This window comes from Natator depressus, chromosome 26 (assembly GCF_965152275.1).
Source record: "Natator depressus isolate rNatDep1 chromosome 26, rNatDep2.hap1, whole genome shotgun sequence".
Taxonomy (NCBI): Eukaryota; Metazoa; Chordata; order Testudines; family Cheloniidae; genus Natator; species Natator depressus.
In genome coordinates, this window is record NC_134259.1 from 15880838 (window position 1) to 15899936 (window position 19099).

General features: G+C 48.2%; 1 protein-coding gene across 4 annotated transcripts in view; it reads left to right on the forward strand.

The window, feature by feature from the left end:
* Positions 1 to 1463: 1463 nt before the first annotated feature.
* Positions 1464 to 19099, forward strand: part of OGDH (oxoglutarate dehydrogenase) — a 129186-nt gene continuing 111550 nt past the window's right edge. For all 4 annotated transcript variants that reach the window (XM_074940205.1, XM_074940207.1, XM_074940203.1 and 1 more), the window contains exons 1-2: positions 1464 to 1572; positions 14769 to 15017. In XM_074940205.1, coding sequence (XP_074796306.1) covers positions 14796 to 15017 — 222 coding nt within the window. In that variant the 5' untranslated portion in view covers positions 1464 to 1572; positions 14769 to 14795. The remainder of the gene's footprint in view (positions 1573 to 14768; positions 15018 to 19099) is intronic.

Consider the following 19099-nt stretch of genomic DNA (forward strand, 5'->3'; position numbering starts at 1 on the left):
CAGGGGCAGGACAGCCCGTGCAGAAAAGGTTCATTGTGTTGGAAGCAAGGAGAACTTTTCCAAAGAATGCCCTGCACACAAGGAGTTGCATAAGCAACAGGCCCTTCCCTTGTCTCTGGCCTGCCTTCAAAATAGAACTATTTGCAGGCCCAGGAGATGCTCTAACCCCAGTTTATCTTCACAGGTCAGTGCAGGTTAAACTAAAGTGAGCTCAATCTTCCCCTGAAGAGAGCTTATGGTTCTGTACTAGTCTGCAGACAGCGTCCCTGGCACAATTTTAAATAGGGCCTGGCTTGAAGCCTCCTTCTCAGCTCATAAACTTGTTAATTAGCCCCTAGTTCTACACTGATAAACAATTAAAGCCAAGCACATGCCAAACAGTAATGAAGCCTGGGCACCCTGGTGGCATGGGTAATTATTACCCTCTCCATTTTACAGCCTGAACCACACAGCCAGTCAGTAGCAGAGCCAGACATAAAGCCCAGGAGCCACCCAGCCCCACCTAATCCTGCATCTGCCCCCCATCACCAACCACCTCCAGTGCCCTGCACCTACCGCACCACCACCCAGCCCCACCTAATCCTGCATCTGCCCCCATCACCAACCACCTCCAGTGCCCTGCACCCACCCCATCACCACCCAGCCCCACCTAATCCTGCATCTGCCCCCCATCACCAACCACCTCCAGTGCCCTGCACCCACCCCATCACCACCCAGCCCCACCTAATCCTGCATCTGCTCCCCATCACCAACCACCTCCAGTGCCCTGCACCCACCCCATCACCACCCAGCCCCACCTAATCCTGCATCTGCCCCCCATCACCAACCACCTCCAGTGCCCTGCACCCACCGCATCACCACCCAGCCCCACCTAATCCTGCATCTGCCCCCCATCACCAACCACCTCCAGTGCCCTGCACCCACCGCATCACCACCCAGCCCCACCTAATCCTGCATCTGCCCCCCATCACCAACCACCTCCAGTGCCCTGCACCCACCCCATCACCACCCAGCCCCACCTAATCCTGCATCTGCTCCCCATCACCAACCACCTCCAGTGCCCTGCACCCACCCCATCACCACCCAGCCCCACCTAATCCTGCATCTGCCCCCCATCACCAACCACCTCCAGTGCCCTGCACCCACCGCATCACCACCCAGCCCCACCTAATCCTGCATCTGCCCCCCATCACCAACCACCTCCAGTGCCCTGCACCCACCGCATCACCACCCAGCCCCACCTAATCCTGCATCTGCCCCCCATCACCAACCACCTCCAGTGCCCTGCACCCACCCCATCAGCACCTACCGCCCCCCATGGTCTGCACCCACCCCTTGGCCCCCCCGCCTCGCTTTGGTCACGTGGTGGCGAGGCGGGCCCTCACGCATAGGCGGGGAACGCAGCGCAGCACCACCGGGCGGGTCAAGGGCGAATCCCCGACACGTGACCTGGGAGTGGGCGCGGCGGCGCGGTGACGCAGGGCGCAGGGGCGGGGTGGCGGTAGTTGGCGCGCAGAGCGGCGGCCGCTGTCAGAGCACAACCGCGGGCGGGCGGGCCGGACGTGCCAGCAGGTACCGAGTGGCTTGGGGGGGGGGAGGCGCAGACCGGGCTCGGCCGCCCGTCTGCGGGGAGCAGGGCGCCGCCTCGCGCCCCTGCCCCCGGAGTGCCCTTGGCGCCGCCGCTCGGGCGCCTCAGCCGAGGGGCGGGTGGGGTCACGGGGAGTGACGGCAGCAGTGGCCAATAAGGAGGCGGCGCGCTGCCATCCCCGCTGGGGCTAGGTCGGGCCGTCGGGCGGGAGCTGAGGCGGGGCCGCTCGCTGATTGGATGGCGGGGGGCGGGGCCGCAGCCGCGAGTGGCCGAGACCCCGGCCCCGTGGAGGACAGGAGCGCGCAGCCCCACGTGGAGGGAGCTGGGGCGGGGGTCCTCTCGCCCCTGCGGGGTCTGGCCCCTGCTCCCTGGAGAGGGAGCCGGCATCGTCACCCCCCTCGCGCAGGCGGGGAAACTGAGGCACAGAGCGAGTCAGGGGCCGGGCCAGGGCTGGAGCCCGAGCGCCCGGCCAGCTCTGCCCGGTCCCATCGGGGCTCGGCACTGAGCCATGCTGCCCTTTCCCGCATGGCGCTGTGGCTGGGTACCTCAGGGACAGGCACGGGACCGGGTTCGTGGGGAAGCGGTTCCCCTCCGCCGCAGCAATGCTGCGGCCTAGTAGTGCAGAGGCCGTATCTCTCCGCTCCCAAAGGGTCTTTCCGCCTGGAGGTGGGAGAGGCCCTTTCCCTTAGCGGTCAGATGGTGGCAGGAACAGCTTCCATGACATCAGGTACCTCCTAGCCAGAGGTCAGTCTAAAAGTTCGTCTGCGGTCAGTATCGTGGTGAGAAGCCCAGAGTCCTTTTGCTTCTCACCCCTTGGGGGTGGGTGCCAGCCTGCTCCCTCGGGCCTTTCCCAAGGAGCATGCTTGTGGGTACCCTACTCGCCTTCATGTTGACCTATGATTGGTGGATTTTGCCTTGCTAGAAGTTATCTAACACACTTACCAAGGCTATGACCTCCATATCCTCTTTTGCATGACTTAAACTCTTTCATGTAAACAAATTCCAACCTCTGGGGAATGTGCCCTGCTTCTCTGCCTGGCACCTCCTAGCAAGAATTGGAAACTGATAGGGCAAAAAGGGAGCTGCTGGTCCAGTCCTGACCGTTCTGGGCATTAACTATTGTGTGAGTCAGTGCTTGTCTTCCTGTGCAGCTGCTCTGCTGTCGCACTGCACATGAAGATGCTACTGCGCCGGTGGGAGAAGCAGCGTAATTAATCCACCTTCGTGAGAGGTAGCTGTGTTGGTGGGAGAAACTCTTCCGTTGACATAGCGCTGTGTACACTGGGGCTTAAACCTGTGTTGCTCAGTGGTGTGGTTTTTTCATACCCCTAAGCAATGTAGTTATACCAGTATATATGTCTGTAGTGTAGACTTGGCCATAGTCATAATCTTCAGTGAATGCTGTTAAATGTCCCTTCATGCCCACTTGGCCTATTTGAAAAAGAGAATTCTAATAGTGAAATTCAGCAGGTTTAATTGGCTCAAGTCAGGGAAGTGTAGGGTTGGTATGAAAAGTATTCTTACTGCTTGAATTACTGCTCTTCACTGCTTGATGTCATGATTTTGATTTAAAAATCTGATAGGGAGTTGAATGTAAGACACTCATTATACACAGAAGGTATGTCCTCACTGCAGTTAACACAGATCTGGGAACCTAGATTGGCCAAGGTTGCATGTGAGCATCCACCCTGAGAAACCACACTCAAGTCAGACTGATGAGCTGCATCTACTCTGATGTTTCAGTAACCTGGGTTAAGTGATAGGATTTGTGGGGGTGTATCCCATGGTTCTTAGCACTGTGCTAAGCTGCAGCGCTCTGTGATGTGAACCTCTGGCCAGGTAGTGGCATGCTGGGATGAGGATGACATCACTATTCAGGTGCTTGTGGGCTGTGTGGAATGGGTTTAAATGCCAAACTAGTGTATATAAGCACTGAGTGCTGGTGCAGAAGAAGGGAGTGGGTAGAAAGATAGGAAAATACACCCCTGAGGGAATTGTGGGATGGTATCGGAGGACTGTCAGCACTTAAGTTAAATAACTTGAGTTACAGCTAGATCCATACTACCAAATGAGCAGGTTACAGTCTGAATTAAAGCAGAACCAGGGTTCTGACCTGTACCCTCAACCAGATAAGGTAGTGCCGGCCCAAAAAACCTCCAAATCTGGGTCAAAGGTTTTTTTGTGTGGGTAGTAGGAGGCCTTGGACTAAAACCCACGTAAGAGCCTGTGTTAACTTGTAGTGAAGACATAGTTTGTCTTTGGATATCAGAAATGGCTTGCACAAAGAGGTGGACATATGCTGACAGTGGGGAGGAATGCAAGTGCCAGTTTTATACACAGAATAGAATATGCTTGCTTTGCTTTTTAATAAAGTTGAAAAGTTTTGTTCTCATACAGATAAATCATTCTTGGTTTGAACCCTGTTGACTTCAGGGGAATTATACCTCGGATGAATGTGCACCATTCACTTTATAATAATACTAAACAGCTCAGCGATTGTATCTTGAGGGCAGAAAGCTATGACCTGCATAGATTCCTATAGGATAAATGTGATCAGGAACCTCATTTAGACAGAATGTCCTGCGGAAAAACTCTTCAATATTTTGAAGAGAAGTGGTCAAGATTTTTTGGGGGTCATTTTTACCTTGTCATTTACTTTATTAGTCCTGGTTGTAAGAGCTAATTGTCAGGAATCTGTCTTTTTTTCCAGTAGGCACTACTGAAAAGCTTAAGGTTAAACAAACTGATAGCATGTGTTCTGTAGTTGTTTAGAAACTACTGTCCCATCACGTCTGGATCAGTTTGTTTAGTGGGGTTGCACTGAATGTGTGTGTCAGGGTTTTAGTTATTGGGAACTTGACTGGACTGACTTTCTTAGTGCATTTTTTTTTTTAACTCCAAATGAATTTTCAGCCCTAGCTGAGTGGAGGAAAAACTCACTCCATTTCCTGGTAGCACTATACTTAGTTGTCATAGCTCCTGACCGAACAGTTCGAGGTGACCTTGAATAAGTACATACCATCTTTAACAATAAAATGGCACTCTACAGCAGTAGTTAATGGTAAACATACTCAGACAGCCTCGGCCCCTTTCAACAAAAAAGTGCAAATTAATAGTTTTTACCAATATAAAAAAAATACAACCATCATTTGGTCACCTCGTAAGGAACCTGTGTTTTTAAAACTAATAACTGCACTTAGCAGTCTCAAAATATTTAACAAATGTTAGCAAAACTCAGACACTCCAAGATTTTTTCTTTCCTGTTACTCTGATTCTTAGATACATTGGGTTCATTGCACTTACTTAGCAGCCTGATTTTCCTTTAATCAAACATTAATTCTATTTAAATCATCTGTTTGTTTGGCTTGGTTCTGATTTAACTAAAAACAATTCCGAAGTATCTGTTTTCAATGGTAGGTTTCATTGACTCTTCTGGGTGCTTTGAGGCTAAATTAGGAGCTTAATCTACATTGTTTAATAGTATATTCTTGCATAGTTTGAACACTAGGTTCATTATGAATATTCTCATTCATTGATCTTTCAGTGAAAACCACTAAAAACAGGGAATTGGGGAAATTGTGAGTTCAAATCCAGCTTTAACGCTGCAGCCTTGCCCACACAGAAAGTTGTATGTGTGATACATTGTATGTTTTTTGAGTAACAGCCGTGTTAGTCTGTATTCGCAAAAAGAAAAGGAGTACTTGTGGCACCTTAGAGACTAAGCAATTTATTTGAGCATAAGCTTTCGTGAGCTACAGCTCACTTCATCGGATGCATACTGTGGAAACTGCAGAAGACATTCACTGCATGCATCTGATGAAGTGAGCTGTAGCTCACGAAAGCTTATGCTCAAATAAATTGGTTAGTCTCTAAGGTGCCACAAGTACTCCTTTTCTTGTTAAACTGGTGCAGCTTTGTGTCTAAACTCTTATCAGTTTATCTTGTATCAGTAAACTTACAGACACAAGCTAAACTGAAGTATCTCATTTTAAAACAATATGAGTCCCCACAGAGAGAAGTTATAATGATGTAACTAAGCTGATTCAAGTTAAACCTGTGAAGCTTCTGTATATAGACAAGCTCAAGCACACTATTTGGAGCTGGACAGATCCCTTCTAAGCCAATGGATACCTCAATTCTTAGGAGCCTAATAAGGACTTGTATTCACAGAGTTGTTCCTGAATAACTCCATGTGTAGGCATTGTTATTTTGGAACAAGAGTGCCCTGTCCCTATTTTAAAGTGGGTTAAGCTAAACAGGAGCAAGGCACTTTTGTTCCAAAATAAGAGTGTCTACACTTGGAGTTATTAAGAATAGCTATTGCTTGTTTCTACCTCCTTCACTGAGAGACTCAGAACCCCCATCAATCGCAGATATGAAATCAATAAACTTGTGTCCCAAAAAGCTGCCTTTTTTGCTTTATTGTGTTTGAAGCAAAACCATTGGGAATCTGGCAAGCAAGTTGGTGAGCTGTTGGCATATGAATAAGCAAAAGACTAATAGAAATAAGATCGCTGCTATTTGTGATAGGTAGCAATAAATTATATACAACAGTCAGATATTAATAAACAATTTTATTCAAAACTATGGCCAAAAGGGGAATCAGTAAAGATACCCTAGTTGACTTTTTTTAGTGGATTGTCTCTGTCACAGTTCTGACTCTCAGAAAGAACTTTCTGATGCTTCTCTAGAAATTGCAGAAATTACTCAGGCTATGAAAGAAATGAAGGTTGGAAAGAGGCCTGGAGCAGATGGATTCCCAATTGAATTTTACAAAAAGTTCTCTGAAACTTTAACACCTAGATTATTGAATATGTTCAGTGCGGCCAAGAGTGAGCAAACTCTCTCACCTACTCTAACAGAAGCTGTTATTTCAGTTATTCCTAAACCTGGGAAAGAACTTGGACTATGTAGTAATTACAGGCCAGTTTCTTTAATCAATTGTGACACTATGATTTTAGCCAAAGTTTTTGTTATGCAATTGTACAAAGGTGTCTCACACAAGACAAGCTTGTCACATTAGACAGGTTCTAATTGGAATGCTTAGACCTGACTTTCAGAGATGTTGAGCTGTCACAGCAGTCATTGAGCACTGTAAGTGCTCAGCATCTTTGAAAGTCAGATCCAAAATGTCTTAGGACATGGCTACACTTGCAGATGTAGAGCACTTTGAGTTAAACCTGTCTTCAGAGAGCGCAGTAGGGAAAGCGCTGCAGTCTGTCCACACTGACAGGAACAAGTGCACTGGTGTGGCCACATTTGCTGCACTTGAAGCAGCATTGGGAGCGGTGCATTATGGGCAGCTATCCCACAGAGCACCTCTTCCCATTCTGGCGCTGTGCCTTGTGGGAAGGGGGCAGGGGTTGCAGGGCATTCTGGGTCCTGTCCTAACACCCCGTCATGCATCGGTTCGCATCCCAGCAATCCCTGTGCTTCCGTCCACATTTGGTGCCATCTTTCAACGTTTTTTGTACTGCGTGCTCTCTTACCTTTCGGTCTGCGGGAATGGAGCCCAAACTGCTGAGGAGTATGCTGATGAGTCTCGCCAGCAAGTCACGTTTGGCAGTCGAGTTATTCCTTATGATCCAAAGTGACAGTGGGGGCTCAGACGATGATATCGGCTCAAGTAACGCATATGACGCAAGTTTGCGTGTGGCATTCATGGGCATGCTCACCACTGTGGAACACCACATTTGGGCTCAGGAAACAAGCACTGAGTGGTGGGATCACATCGTCATGCAAGTCTGGGATGACGAGCAGTGGCTGCAGAACTTTCGGATGAGAAAAGCCACTTTCATGGGACTGTGTGAGGAGCTTGCCCCCACCCTGCAGCACAAGGACACGAGATTGAGAGCTGCCTTGACGATGGAGAAGCGGGTGGCTATTGCAGTCTGGAAGCTGGCAACTCCAGACAGCTACCGATCGGTCGCTAAGCAGTTTGGAGTGGGGAAGTCGACCGCTGGAATCATGTTGATGCAAGTTTGCAGGGCCATTAATCGCATCCTGCTCAGAAGAACCGTGGCTCCGGATAATGTGCATGACATTGTGGATGGCTTTGCACAAATGGGTTTCCCTAACTGTGGAGGGGCGATAGATGGCACACACATTCCAATTCTAGCACCAGCCCACCTAGCCTCCGAGTACATAAATCGGAAGGGGTATTTCTCTGATTCTCCAGGAGCTTGTGGATCACCATGGGCATTTAATTGACATTAATGCAGGCTGGCCTGGAAAGGTGCATGACGCATGCATCTTTTGGAACACAGGCCTGTTCAGGAAGCTGCAAGCCGGGACTTTCTTCCCAGACCGGAAGATCACCGTAGGGGAAGTCGAAATGCCTATTGTGATCCTTGGAGACCCCACTTACCCTTTAATGCCGTGGCTCATGAAACCCTACACAGGGAGCCTTGACAGCAGCAAGGAGCGGTTCAACAACAGGCTGAGCCAGTGCAGAATGGCTGTGGAGTGTGCTTTTGGCCGTTTAAAGGGCCGTTGGCGCTCTCTGTATGGGAAGCTGGACCTGGCCGATGACAGCGTCCCTGTGGTTATATCCGCATGCTGTACCCTCCATAACATTTGTGAAGGGAAGGGTGAAAGATTCACTTGGGCATGGAACTCGGAGGTTCAACATCTGGAGGCTGAATTTGAACAGCCAGAGAGCAGGGCTATTAGAGGGGCCCAGCGTGGGGCTGCAAGGATTAGGGATGTCTTGAGGGACCAATTTGAGGCTGAAAGCCACCAGTAATGTCTGGTGCCCTGCACAGGAGTGAAGTGCAGTGGTTCCAATGTTAGTAGGAATCTGTGTTTGCTACGCTGACTTGCAGTGCCTGTTTCTTTCCTGAGCTGAGATATCTTACTTTATGCAATAATAAATAATGTTTTCAAAGCCAAAAAATCCATTTATTGAAAAGAAACACAACTGCTTGGGAAACAGAAAGGGCAAGGGGGTGGGGTGGGAAACGGTACAATCACAGACTTGCGTATGTCCTGTTATCATACTCAGCCTTCCTGTCTGTTGTGCTGTGCAATGAGTGCTGCACTTCAGGATGGCTATACTGCATGATGATGGGGGTTGAGTGCAGAGGGTAAGGGTCATAGTTTTCAGGGCTGGTGGGTGAAGCTACAGGTGTTGGAGGCAGCTGATGGCAGTAAGAACCCAGATGTTGGGGAAAGTGGGTTGGAGGTGTGATACAGCATGGCCAGAGGGCAGCAGGAGAGTGTTAGAAGGGAGCCTTTATTCCCTGTAGAGGGAAGAAAGTTTGCTATAAATTAAAGCACCTGAAGCCAGTCACATGATAAAAACCCTCCTGCTTCAATCAGACAAGAGGAGGAGTTGAAGCAGGATTGGTGTTGGAGCAGAGAGCAGTTTGGAGGAGTTGAAGCAGAGGAGAGTTTGGAGAAGTGCTGCAGTGAGCTAAGAAGACCAAGACCCTAGGTAAAGGGACAGCTGGTTTGTGCAGAGGGAGGGCAGGAAGCCCCACAAGCTGAAGGGCAGGAGAGGGAAGTAGCCCAGGGGAAGGAACCGCTAGTTCTAGTGGTTTACTGCTATCCCTAGGGCCCCTGCACTGGGACCCGGAGTAGAGGGTACGCCTGGGTCCCTCTCTCTCCACTCCCTCCTCTAGGACACTAGTGGGGCAGTTAATACCCCAGTTCAGGGGCAAGAAACGGTGCCCTGAACACCCCCCCCTCCCCCCCCAAGAAGAGAAAGCGCAAGACCCATCATTTGCCACAGAGGTGACATGGGGGCACAAGGAAAAGAGTTTTGCGACAAGGGCTGCGGGGGGGGGCGGGCATGGTAGTGTTCCACCTGCATGGCTACAAGCTCCTGGATCGAGTCCGCTTGGCACTCCATTATGCTTATCAGCCGATCCGTGCTTTGCCGCCGGAGCACCGCACTTTTGTGACGGCGCCCCTCATTCTGCTGGCTGATCCTCCTTTCACTGTCCCGCCACTCCTGCACTCTTTGATTTTCATTACTTGAATGCTGCATTACTTCATGCAACATGTCTTCCTTGCTTCTACGTGGCATCTTTCTGATTCTTTGGAGTCTTTCGGCCAGTGATAACACGGACCCCTGAGATCTCAAGGTTGCATCTGTAAAGGCAAAATGCAACACTTAACAGAGGCAGCATTGTTCACACCAGATAGAGCAATGATTTCCCCCGTACTTAAGGGCAAGCACAGTCTACACAATAGCATAATTTGCCCGTCCCAAAGCGAGTGCACATAATCCACAGGAGCCCCAAAATGGTGAGTAAGCACAGGGTCAAGCATGACTGGTTGTTTCACGGCTGTACTGTCCTCTGGGTTTCTGTGCCTTGGGGAGAGCCAACAGTGGCAGGGGGCCCTATACTGAACACCGTCCCCACATTTTCCACAGGAGTTCATCCTGGAAGATATCTCGCTGCTGAGGGTGACCTGGGAAGCAAGGGAGGGTCTTCTGCTGCTATGCGGATTCCGCCCTGGCCCATATGCAGCTTGCCTGTGTGCGACAATGGTCCCCCCTGCTCCTCACGGCACAGTGGCTTGGATAAGTTAGCCTTACTGGGACAAGGAACACGGTGGCTCTCCCGAGAAATCTGCGCAAGTGCATTGCCCAAGTTCTGGATGAGACCTTTGAAGAGATCACTGAGGCCGATTACCGCGATGTGAGCACGTCGACGCCCTATTCTGCATCTAGGCATGCATTCAGCCCTAACTCTCCTCGCCCCAAGAGCCTGCACCAAATAACTTCCTTCCCAAAATAAAAGCCGCTTACCGGGAACCTCCTCTGGTGTTTGTCCTTCCCCCAGCACTGGCTGCCACGACTGGCTACCTTCCTCCTGGCTCCTGACTGCCTGCATCTAGGGATTCTGGGGTGTCTTCCTCCACCTCAGCACCCTCGCTCCCACTTTTCTGCTCCTCCTCCTCCTCCCGCCTTGTTGAACTGGGCTCTGAAGTGTCCATAGTGGTACTCGGAGTGGAGGTGGGGTCGGCCCCAAGTATCGCGTCCAGCTCTTTGTAGAAATGGCAAGTAACAGGGGCAGCACCGGAGCGGCTGTTTTCCTCGCGGGCTTTGCTATAGGCATTCCACAGCTCCTTCACTTTAATCCTGCACTGCAGTGTGTCCCGCTCATGGCCCCTTTCCATCATGTCCCTTGATATCTGCCCGAAGGTATTGTAATTCCTACAGCTGGAGCTCAGCTGGGACTGGACAGCTTCCTCCCCCAAACACTGAGGAGGTCCAGCACCTCACCATTGCTCCATACTGGGGGATCGCCTGGCACGTGGAGGCATGGTCACCTGGAAAGATTCACCAAGAGCACTCCACGCCTGGCTGAGCAAACAGGAAGGGGATTTCAGAATTCCCAGATAATTTAAAGGGCGTGTCTGATGGTTGGTCACCTGAGGGCAGGGCAGTAGAGTTCAAAGTGATGACCAGAGTGGCTAGCACAGGCATTGTGGGACACTTCTGGACGCCGATCAGAGTGCACTAACAGACCAGGGCGTCCACGCTGGCGCCGCAGTGTGGACAGGTAGTGAGCTAGTGCGCCCAGGGCTCCTTTAATGTGCTGTAACTCACAAGTGTAGCCAAGCCCTTAGGTTGGGCACCTAAATTAGAGGCTACTCTATGAAAAGTTGGTCCATAAGCCTCTCGGCATGAGGTAACTTCCATGAGGTAAAATCCTAGTGAAGACAAGGCAGTTTGTAGTTTTTCATACAAGTTAGCAAGTCAACTTAAAGGCTATGTTTTCACTGCCAAAAAAAGTGTGGGGAAGCGGGTTAGAGTGAGTTATTTTGCTGTAAGATGCCACTCCTTTCTGTCAGAGAAGACATAGCCATAGACTGGTAGGGAGCTTACGGTTTATACTTATGTGCTAAGTCATGTGAGAAACTGCAGCCTACCTTATCTTCACCACCACTTAGCTAACTCAAATTAAGAGCATACCTTTTTTCCTAGTGAAGATACAGCGTAGGGTTGTGGCCTTTCAGTTCTTAGTCCCTGTTCTGAGACCTCTAACAAAGGAACCTGTTGCTAGGAGCCTTTGATGTGAACACCTGCCTCCTAGGAGCAGAACTGAGGCCCTAACTCATTTCATAGGTGTCATTTGCTAATGTGACCGACCGCTCTGTATCCTGTCACAAGTTTCCTGAGGCATTCAGTTCCATGACCTATGTTCTTTGTCTTCATGAGCTCCCTTTTTAATAGTGCTGTGATGGATGCATAGCAAGAAAGGTACTATACTTTTCAACTAGCACTTGATTGAATTTGGGCCAAAAGCACAATGATTGCTGAATGAGCAATGCAGCAAAATTGTATTTGGAAGAAAAAGTGCTGTTCCAGTTAACCAGTTTAAACTCTCAGCCAGTGCCTGCTAAATAGGAAAGGGGATAATGGAAAATGTTTCTAAGCTGGGTTCATGTAACTGAAATTGTTTTCTTGTGGCTTTGGCTGTGATGGAGAGTTGTGCACTGTTTGAGTACATCGTCTTCACATTAGATTGGAACTGACAAAATGTGACATTGAGCACTAAAATCCAACTGCCAGACAAATGTTGCCAATGCTCAGCTAGGGATAGATTTGTTTTGATGCCCATTTAATGGGCACTCAGTGAACAAACTTAGGGGTTTTTTTTGTGAATGTTTTGTAAACCAAAGGCTTAACCACAATCTCCTCCCCATCTGCCTCCAAACATTTTCTCAAACTTGCAAGCCAGTATACTGTGGAAGTAATTTCCAGGAAGTAATTCCCAGCTCGTGTGTCACTGTCTTAGGAAGGTCACTGAGGGCAGTTCTACACTACCGTAGGGATCAATGCTCTGAGATCGTTACGCTGGCGGTCGATTTAGCGGGTCTAGTAAAGACCCGCCAGATCAACTGCAGATTGCTCTCCAGTCAATCCCTGTACTCTACCTCGGACAAGAAGAGTAAGGTAAGTTGATGGGAGATTTTCTCCTGTTGACCCCCCCCGGAGTGTAGACCCCGTGGTAACTCGACCTAAGGTATGTTGACTCCAGCTACGTTATTCACGTAGCTGGAGTTGCGTAGCATAGGTTGATTTACCATGGTAGTGTAGACATAGTCTGAGTGGTCACTGCCTTTCTTCTCCTTAAGATGGGTTAAAAAAAAAAACTGCTTGGTATTCTGCGGCCTAATGATAGCTCTAACACATTCAGTTGTTTTATCTGTGCAACTAGATGCCGTCATAACTTTTGCACAGTCATTCTTTTTTAAAGGGGAGTGAGTGTTTATCTCAAGCACTTGATTTGAAATGTTAACAGGAATAGCTGGTGAGGTGAGCAAAGGTGTAAGGGCCAGATTTTCAAATGTGTTCCATCCATTCCCATTGAAAAAATTTCCTTTTTTTAAAATGGGAAAAGGCAACTGTAAAAGGAATTGGCAGAAGGACCAGAAGTTATCTGAAGCTTTTTTGAAGTTGACTTGATAATTATAGTACCTTCTCAGCTGAATTAATATCATAGAATCATAGAATATCAGGGTTGAAAGGGACCTCAGGAGGTCGTCTAGTCCAACCCCTTGCTCAAAGCAGGACCAATCCCCAACTAAATCATCCAATATGGTTTAGGCATAAAATAACTTTAGGAGTCTGGCTAACTAAGGCTAAGTCTTCACTGCAAAAAAAAAAAAAAAACCTGCATCTTTTTTTTTTTTTTTTAAATGTTGAGATCACTGTCTTGATGTAAAATCCTAATGGAGAAAAGGCACAGGTAGTTTTTACATCAAGATAGCTACTTGTGGTCAACCCTGTGATCTCTCCTCTCCACCTGGAGTTTACCTCCATGTAGCTACACAAAAGCAAGAAATATTTTTGTCTTGTCTCCACTAGGATTTTGCTTTGAGATGTTAAAATGGAACCTTTTTATTTTTTTCAGTGAAGAGATAACCTCTGAATTCCAGTCCTCCACTCTCAAAAAGTGGAAATATGGGTTTCTAGCTATCTCTCAGCATTCTTAGTTGGTCAGCAAATCCATTAAGACTTTGTCCTTTTATACTTCTCACATGTAACTCCTTTAATTTTGCCTGATGATAGCTGATAATTCTTGCTCTGAAGCTTTAAGGACCTCTTCCTAGTGCAAGTAGGGAACAATGGAGCACATGCTGTGAAACGCCGTGCATGCACTGTGCTGCAAGGAAGGACTGTTTTTTCCCTATTTCAGAAGTGAACACTAGTAAGGGCAAAAAGGTGAAGAGAACTGCAGAGAGGTGGGAATGGGAATAAAGTTCATCAGAAGTGTTGCTGTCTGAGTGGCAGTCTTAACCGCATGAAATAACCACTTTGCAGCCACTGCTTCCCATTAGTTATAATTACATTCTCTGGTGGGGTGCCTGCTCCTGTCAATAAATCCCTTTTCCCCACCATCCCCTTTGTTTATAATCATCCTTATCTCTTCTCTAACCTTGCTTCTGGTGGTCTTAGTCAGGAACCTAGTGACCAGCTTTCTCTGATCAAATTTACAGCCAAGATTTCCCTCCTCCATTCCTGTGCCCCGACAAGTATAAATGATCAGATCTTTCTCCTTTTGTCAGCTGTCATTAGAAAAAAATAGAACATCTATTCACAATGTAGTCGTACTTGATAACTGTGGAACTTACAAGTTAAGATATTAAATTCAGTTGCACCTGATGTAAACTGAAAACAAAATAGGGGAGAAAAAAAGTTGACGTTAGGTTTGATTGACAAATTTACATGTTTGGCTCAAAGCCATAAGTGATAACTTACCCCCCCCCCCCCAAAAAAGAAAAAAAGCTATTCCATTTCCTGCTTTAAATTCCCTTCCCCTAATGACTGGCTGCAACTTGCTGGGGTGATAACCCAAAGGGATACTAGTCCATATCTTAAATTAGTAGTTATGCAATGCCAATACCTGTATTAAACTATTGGTTTCAAGTAGCCAAATTAGAAATCAGATTATGTAGGGGATGCAGTGTGGCCTCATGGACGGAGCATTGCACTAGGACATGTTAGTGGCTCTGCTACTGGTCTGCTGGGTGACCTCTCTGTGCCTCCATTTCCCCATCTGTAAAATGGAGATTGAGACTGATCTTTGAGAAGGGCTTTAAGATCTATGGATGAAAAATGCTAAATAACAGCTAGGTGGTTATTAGGTTGATTTCTCTTTGTATACTGTGCATTGTTCTTCTGTAATGTCTAAAATGCTTCTTATTCCTATACCAACAGGAGCTTGTGAGCGGCTACAGGACAAAAATGTTTCACTTAAGGACTTGTGCTGCTAAATTGAGGCCGTTGACGGCCTCACAGACTGTTAAGACAATTTCTCAACACAAGCCGGCAGCACCACGGACGTTTCAACAAATCAGGTGCTACAGTGCACCTGTTGCTGCTGAGCCATTTTTGAGTGGGACTAGTTCGAACTATGTGGAGGAAATGTACTATGCTTGGCTGGAAAATCCCAAAAGTGTACATAAGGTAAGGAGGAGCACCTGCCCCAGGATATTGTTGCTTCATCGCCTCTGTGTGTGCATGTGTGTTAGAGCCAAATGGCATGTTCAGGTAAGTGCAAATGTCCAGAGGGAATGTGGCACGAAGAGCCTGTGAATCATGAATCATCAGTTCTACGTCTGCTTTTGCAAAAAGAATCAACAGCATTTAGCTGAGCAGTAGCGAAACAATATGATTCGTCTTTGTTCTGGATTGAATCTGACAAGCCCAGAGCATTCCGTCAATATTGGGTATTCCACTTCAGGAATCAAACCTGGATATGAAGAGGAAGAGTTACCTTTCTTGGGAATCCCCCCTTTTGCTGAGCTGCTGCTTTTCCTTTGTGATGAAATGTAGGGAGAGCAGGGAGGAGGGAATTGAGTTCAAATTCTGATCTTTGTCCATTCCACTATTAATGTGTAATTGTGCTCGATGCTGCTGTATTTGTTCTATGTGTAAGTACACTGACTCTGCTTTAGAGTTGTTCTTATAACACCGTTTGGATGGCAGAAATGTGGCTAAAAAATTCAGCCTGCCACTACAACCTGGTGATGGGACTGGTTCAAATCCCCCATTGTGGTGAGCAGTGATCTTTCTACCAGCCATTTCTTAACTTTCCCTCAAGCAACTAACTTAAGAAGCTAACTGTTATAAGGTTTAAAGGTGCAGAACTGTAGTGGACATTAGTCCACCCAGAGTTAGTATCGGGGAGCATGCCACTTCAAAATCTGTCACTAACATACACGTAGCTTTGGGCTAATGGCCATCAGAATACAATCAAATTTTGGCCACGCTCCCTGTGTTAAATTATTATACACTGAAACTTGTAGCCCTATTAGAAGGCCATATTCAACCATATATAAATGTGTGCAACTCTATTTGGCATAAGTGTCACTTAAATCCCTCTTCAGCAGGCCTGAATTTGGACTGCAGAATGCTGTCAGTTGGATGGTAGTTGCTAGGAGCCATTACCAAGGGAAGTATCACTGGGAAGTCTGTGGAGTAATTGTGAGAAGCTAATAATAGACATTGAACTAAGGCAGCTGTTGCTGTACGCTGTGTAGTCTTACAGTTTTATAAAATGTGAAATTAAAAACACTGCCACTAGGAAGGAATGGTTGGTGGGGCTAGGAGGTAATCTTCTGCCTCATGTGTAAGGAAAGTCTGCTTTGCCTTCTCATCTCTGGCCAAGCTCTGGAGAGGCAGTTAACTGAGACCCAGAAGTGTGTGTAGAGATCTGGAGTTCTGAAAGCCTACTGCATGTCCCTCTTATCTGGCATATGTAGCGAGATTTCTCTTCTGAGTAATTCAGATCTGCTAGTGTCATGGGAATTTATAAAGATTGCACTGAGAGATCTACATGTCCCTTGAGATACAAAGCAACAGAACAGGATTTCAGTTCCTGTTCAGTGAACTATAATGAACACCAGAACAAACATCCCACAAACCAGAACTCACTCACTTATTCCCCTTTTCATAAATGTTACGCTTTTGATAGCAAATCTGCCCTCAACAGATATGCAAGTCAATATTAAATACCTGTGAAATTTTGGTAGTGGTCTCATACAGCCAGAAATACATAGCTCTATCTATCTCTGGGATGGTATTTGGCCAAAAGGCTTTCGGATGGGAGGAAAGCCAAATTTTGGTCTCCCTCTTAAATAAACAAGGGTTGTTTTTTTTGTTTTTTGTTTTTTAAACAATGGGCGTTTTTCCTAGGATTGTGGGGGTGGGGCACCAAAATACACAACTGCTCCCAGTCAAGGCCTTCTGTGTTTAATTATTGATGCAGCGAGCACTTAACTCTGAAAGGACAAAACTACATAATTTTGGATTATGTGCCATTTGGCACAGCAGTAATTTAAGAAGAAAGTTGTGTATTTTTCATGCAGTTTTTCTGTTATGTGGAATAAATTATTTTAAAAGGTGGCATATAGAACTTCTAAACTGCTACACATGCGTCTTAGTCTTATAATCTAATTTATAGTAAAGTGAGTAGGCGTCATAACACTCATCCTTTTGATACATATGACTACATATGAGCCCCACAACAGACTTCTTTAAAAGGTGGTGGATTTGCCCGTCCACAGACCCTACTTAACACATCCTTCAAGGGATGTTCAAGGCAAAACACTGACCTGGTAATAAACTGAGAGCAATCTGTTGCAAGTGTCCTGTGAGTAACTTCAGGGCATGTTGGGCTTTTCAAAAATCTCATCCGGTGGTGAAGTGGTGTGCCGAGTCTTCATTTATTCACTTTAATTCAAGGTTTTGCGTGCCAGTAATACATTTTAACGTTTTTTAGGAGGTCTCTCGCTATACAAGTCTATATATTATATAACTAACCTACTGTCGTCTGTAAACAAGATTTTCAAAATGTTTAAGAAGCTTCATTTAAAATTAAAACGCTGATCTTATGCCACCGGCCCGCTCAGCCCGTTGCTAGCCTGGGGTTCCGTTCACCTAGGCCGGCAGCGGGCTGAGCAGGGCCTGTGGCCGGGACCCCGGCTGGCAAGGGGCAGGTAGCCAGAACCCCAGACTGGCAGTGGGCTGAGCGGCTCAGCCCGCTGCCGGTCTGGGGTTCCATCTGCTGGCTCCTGCCAGCCAGGGTCCCGGCTGCTGGCCCGGAATCCCAGCCCTGTCCACATTCAGTAGGTACCTACCTTCTCCCTGGTTCTAGCCATTCTCTTCCTCTCTCTGCACTGAGATGAGGGTGGGAGTGTGCTGAAAACAGGGCTGGGGGTGAAGGAGCAGGCTGGGGGTTGGGGTGCAGGATCTGGCCAGGAGCTAGAATGAGGGAGGGGGCTCAGGGTTGGGGCAGGAGGTTTGGGTGTAGAGCACTTACCTGGGCAGCTCCCATTTGGTGCAAGGGGTGCAGGTGGGAATGTGTGTGTGGGGGCGGGGTGCAGGAGCTCCCGATTGGTGCTCAGGGTGGGAGTGGGGATGTGGGGGGTGCAAGAGTCAGGGCATGGGGGGGCTGGGTATATGTGTGGGGGTGCAGGAGTCAGGGCAGGGGGCTGAGGGTGTGTGAGGAGGGTGCAGGAGTCAGGGCAGGGGGTTGGGGGGCTGGGTATGTGGGGGGGATGCCAGAGTCAGGGCTGGGGTTGGGGGGGGAGGCTGGGGGTGTGTGTGGGGGGTGCAGGGGTCGGGGGGGGGCTGGGTGTGTGTGGGGGGGGGTGCAGGGGTTGGGGGGGGGGGTGTTCCCAGCCCCCTACCCTGAGCAGCTCACAGCAGGAGGCTGGAGGGGATATGCCCTGATTCCACCCCCTTCCCCAAGGTCCTGGAGCAGAGAGCGTGCTGCGGCTCCCGCTTTTACCTCTCCCACCCCTGGCAAGGGCTGTCAGCTCATCGGCAGCAGGGAGAGAGAGGAGGAGGGACAGGAACCCAGCATGCTGGGGGAAGAGGCGGAGGGAGGGGGAAGCTTGCCTGCCCTGCAAGGAGAGAGCGGTAGGCAGGGGGCGGAAAAGAGCGGGCCGGGCAGGATTTTTAGTGGCACACCACTGTCTGCCCGGGTCCAGCAGACAGCAGTGTGCCATTAAAAATTGGCTCATGTGCCGTGTTTGGCACGCGGGCCGTAGGTTGCCGACCTCTGTTCTAATCCCAGCACTGCAACTGATTTGCAGTGTGGTGTTGGACAAATCACTTTTCCCTCTGTGTTAAATGTGACTTCTTCAGAGATGTGAGGATTAATGTTTGTAAGGCACTTTGAATATTAACGTAGGTGTTCAAGTGTTATAAGCATAATTTTAGAAAGCAGACGAATAAGCAAGACCATGCAGGTACAGTGCGGAGTAAAGATTCAACATGCATGTGGTGTTTAGAACAGTGGATGGGTTATAATTTAGCTCTTCTAATTTAACAATGTCCCTAGGTTAAGGATTAAACCTTGGATACCCAAGCTAAACTGATTGCCTCTCAAACTCTGCTGAGTTGCAACTGAGAATTGGAGGTTTAATTCTTAGTTATGAATGATCCAACTCTGTCCGCGTGGTGTGCTAATAGTGTGCCACTGTTTGTGGCAAGTGCCTCCAGGCATGAACAGATATTGCATAAAACGGAAAGGTGTCTGC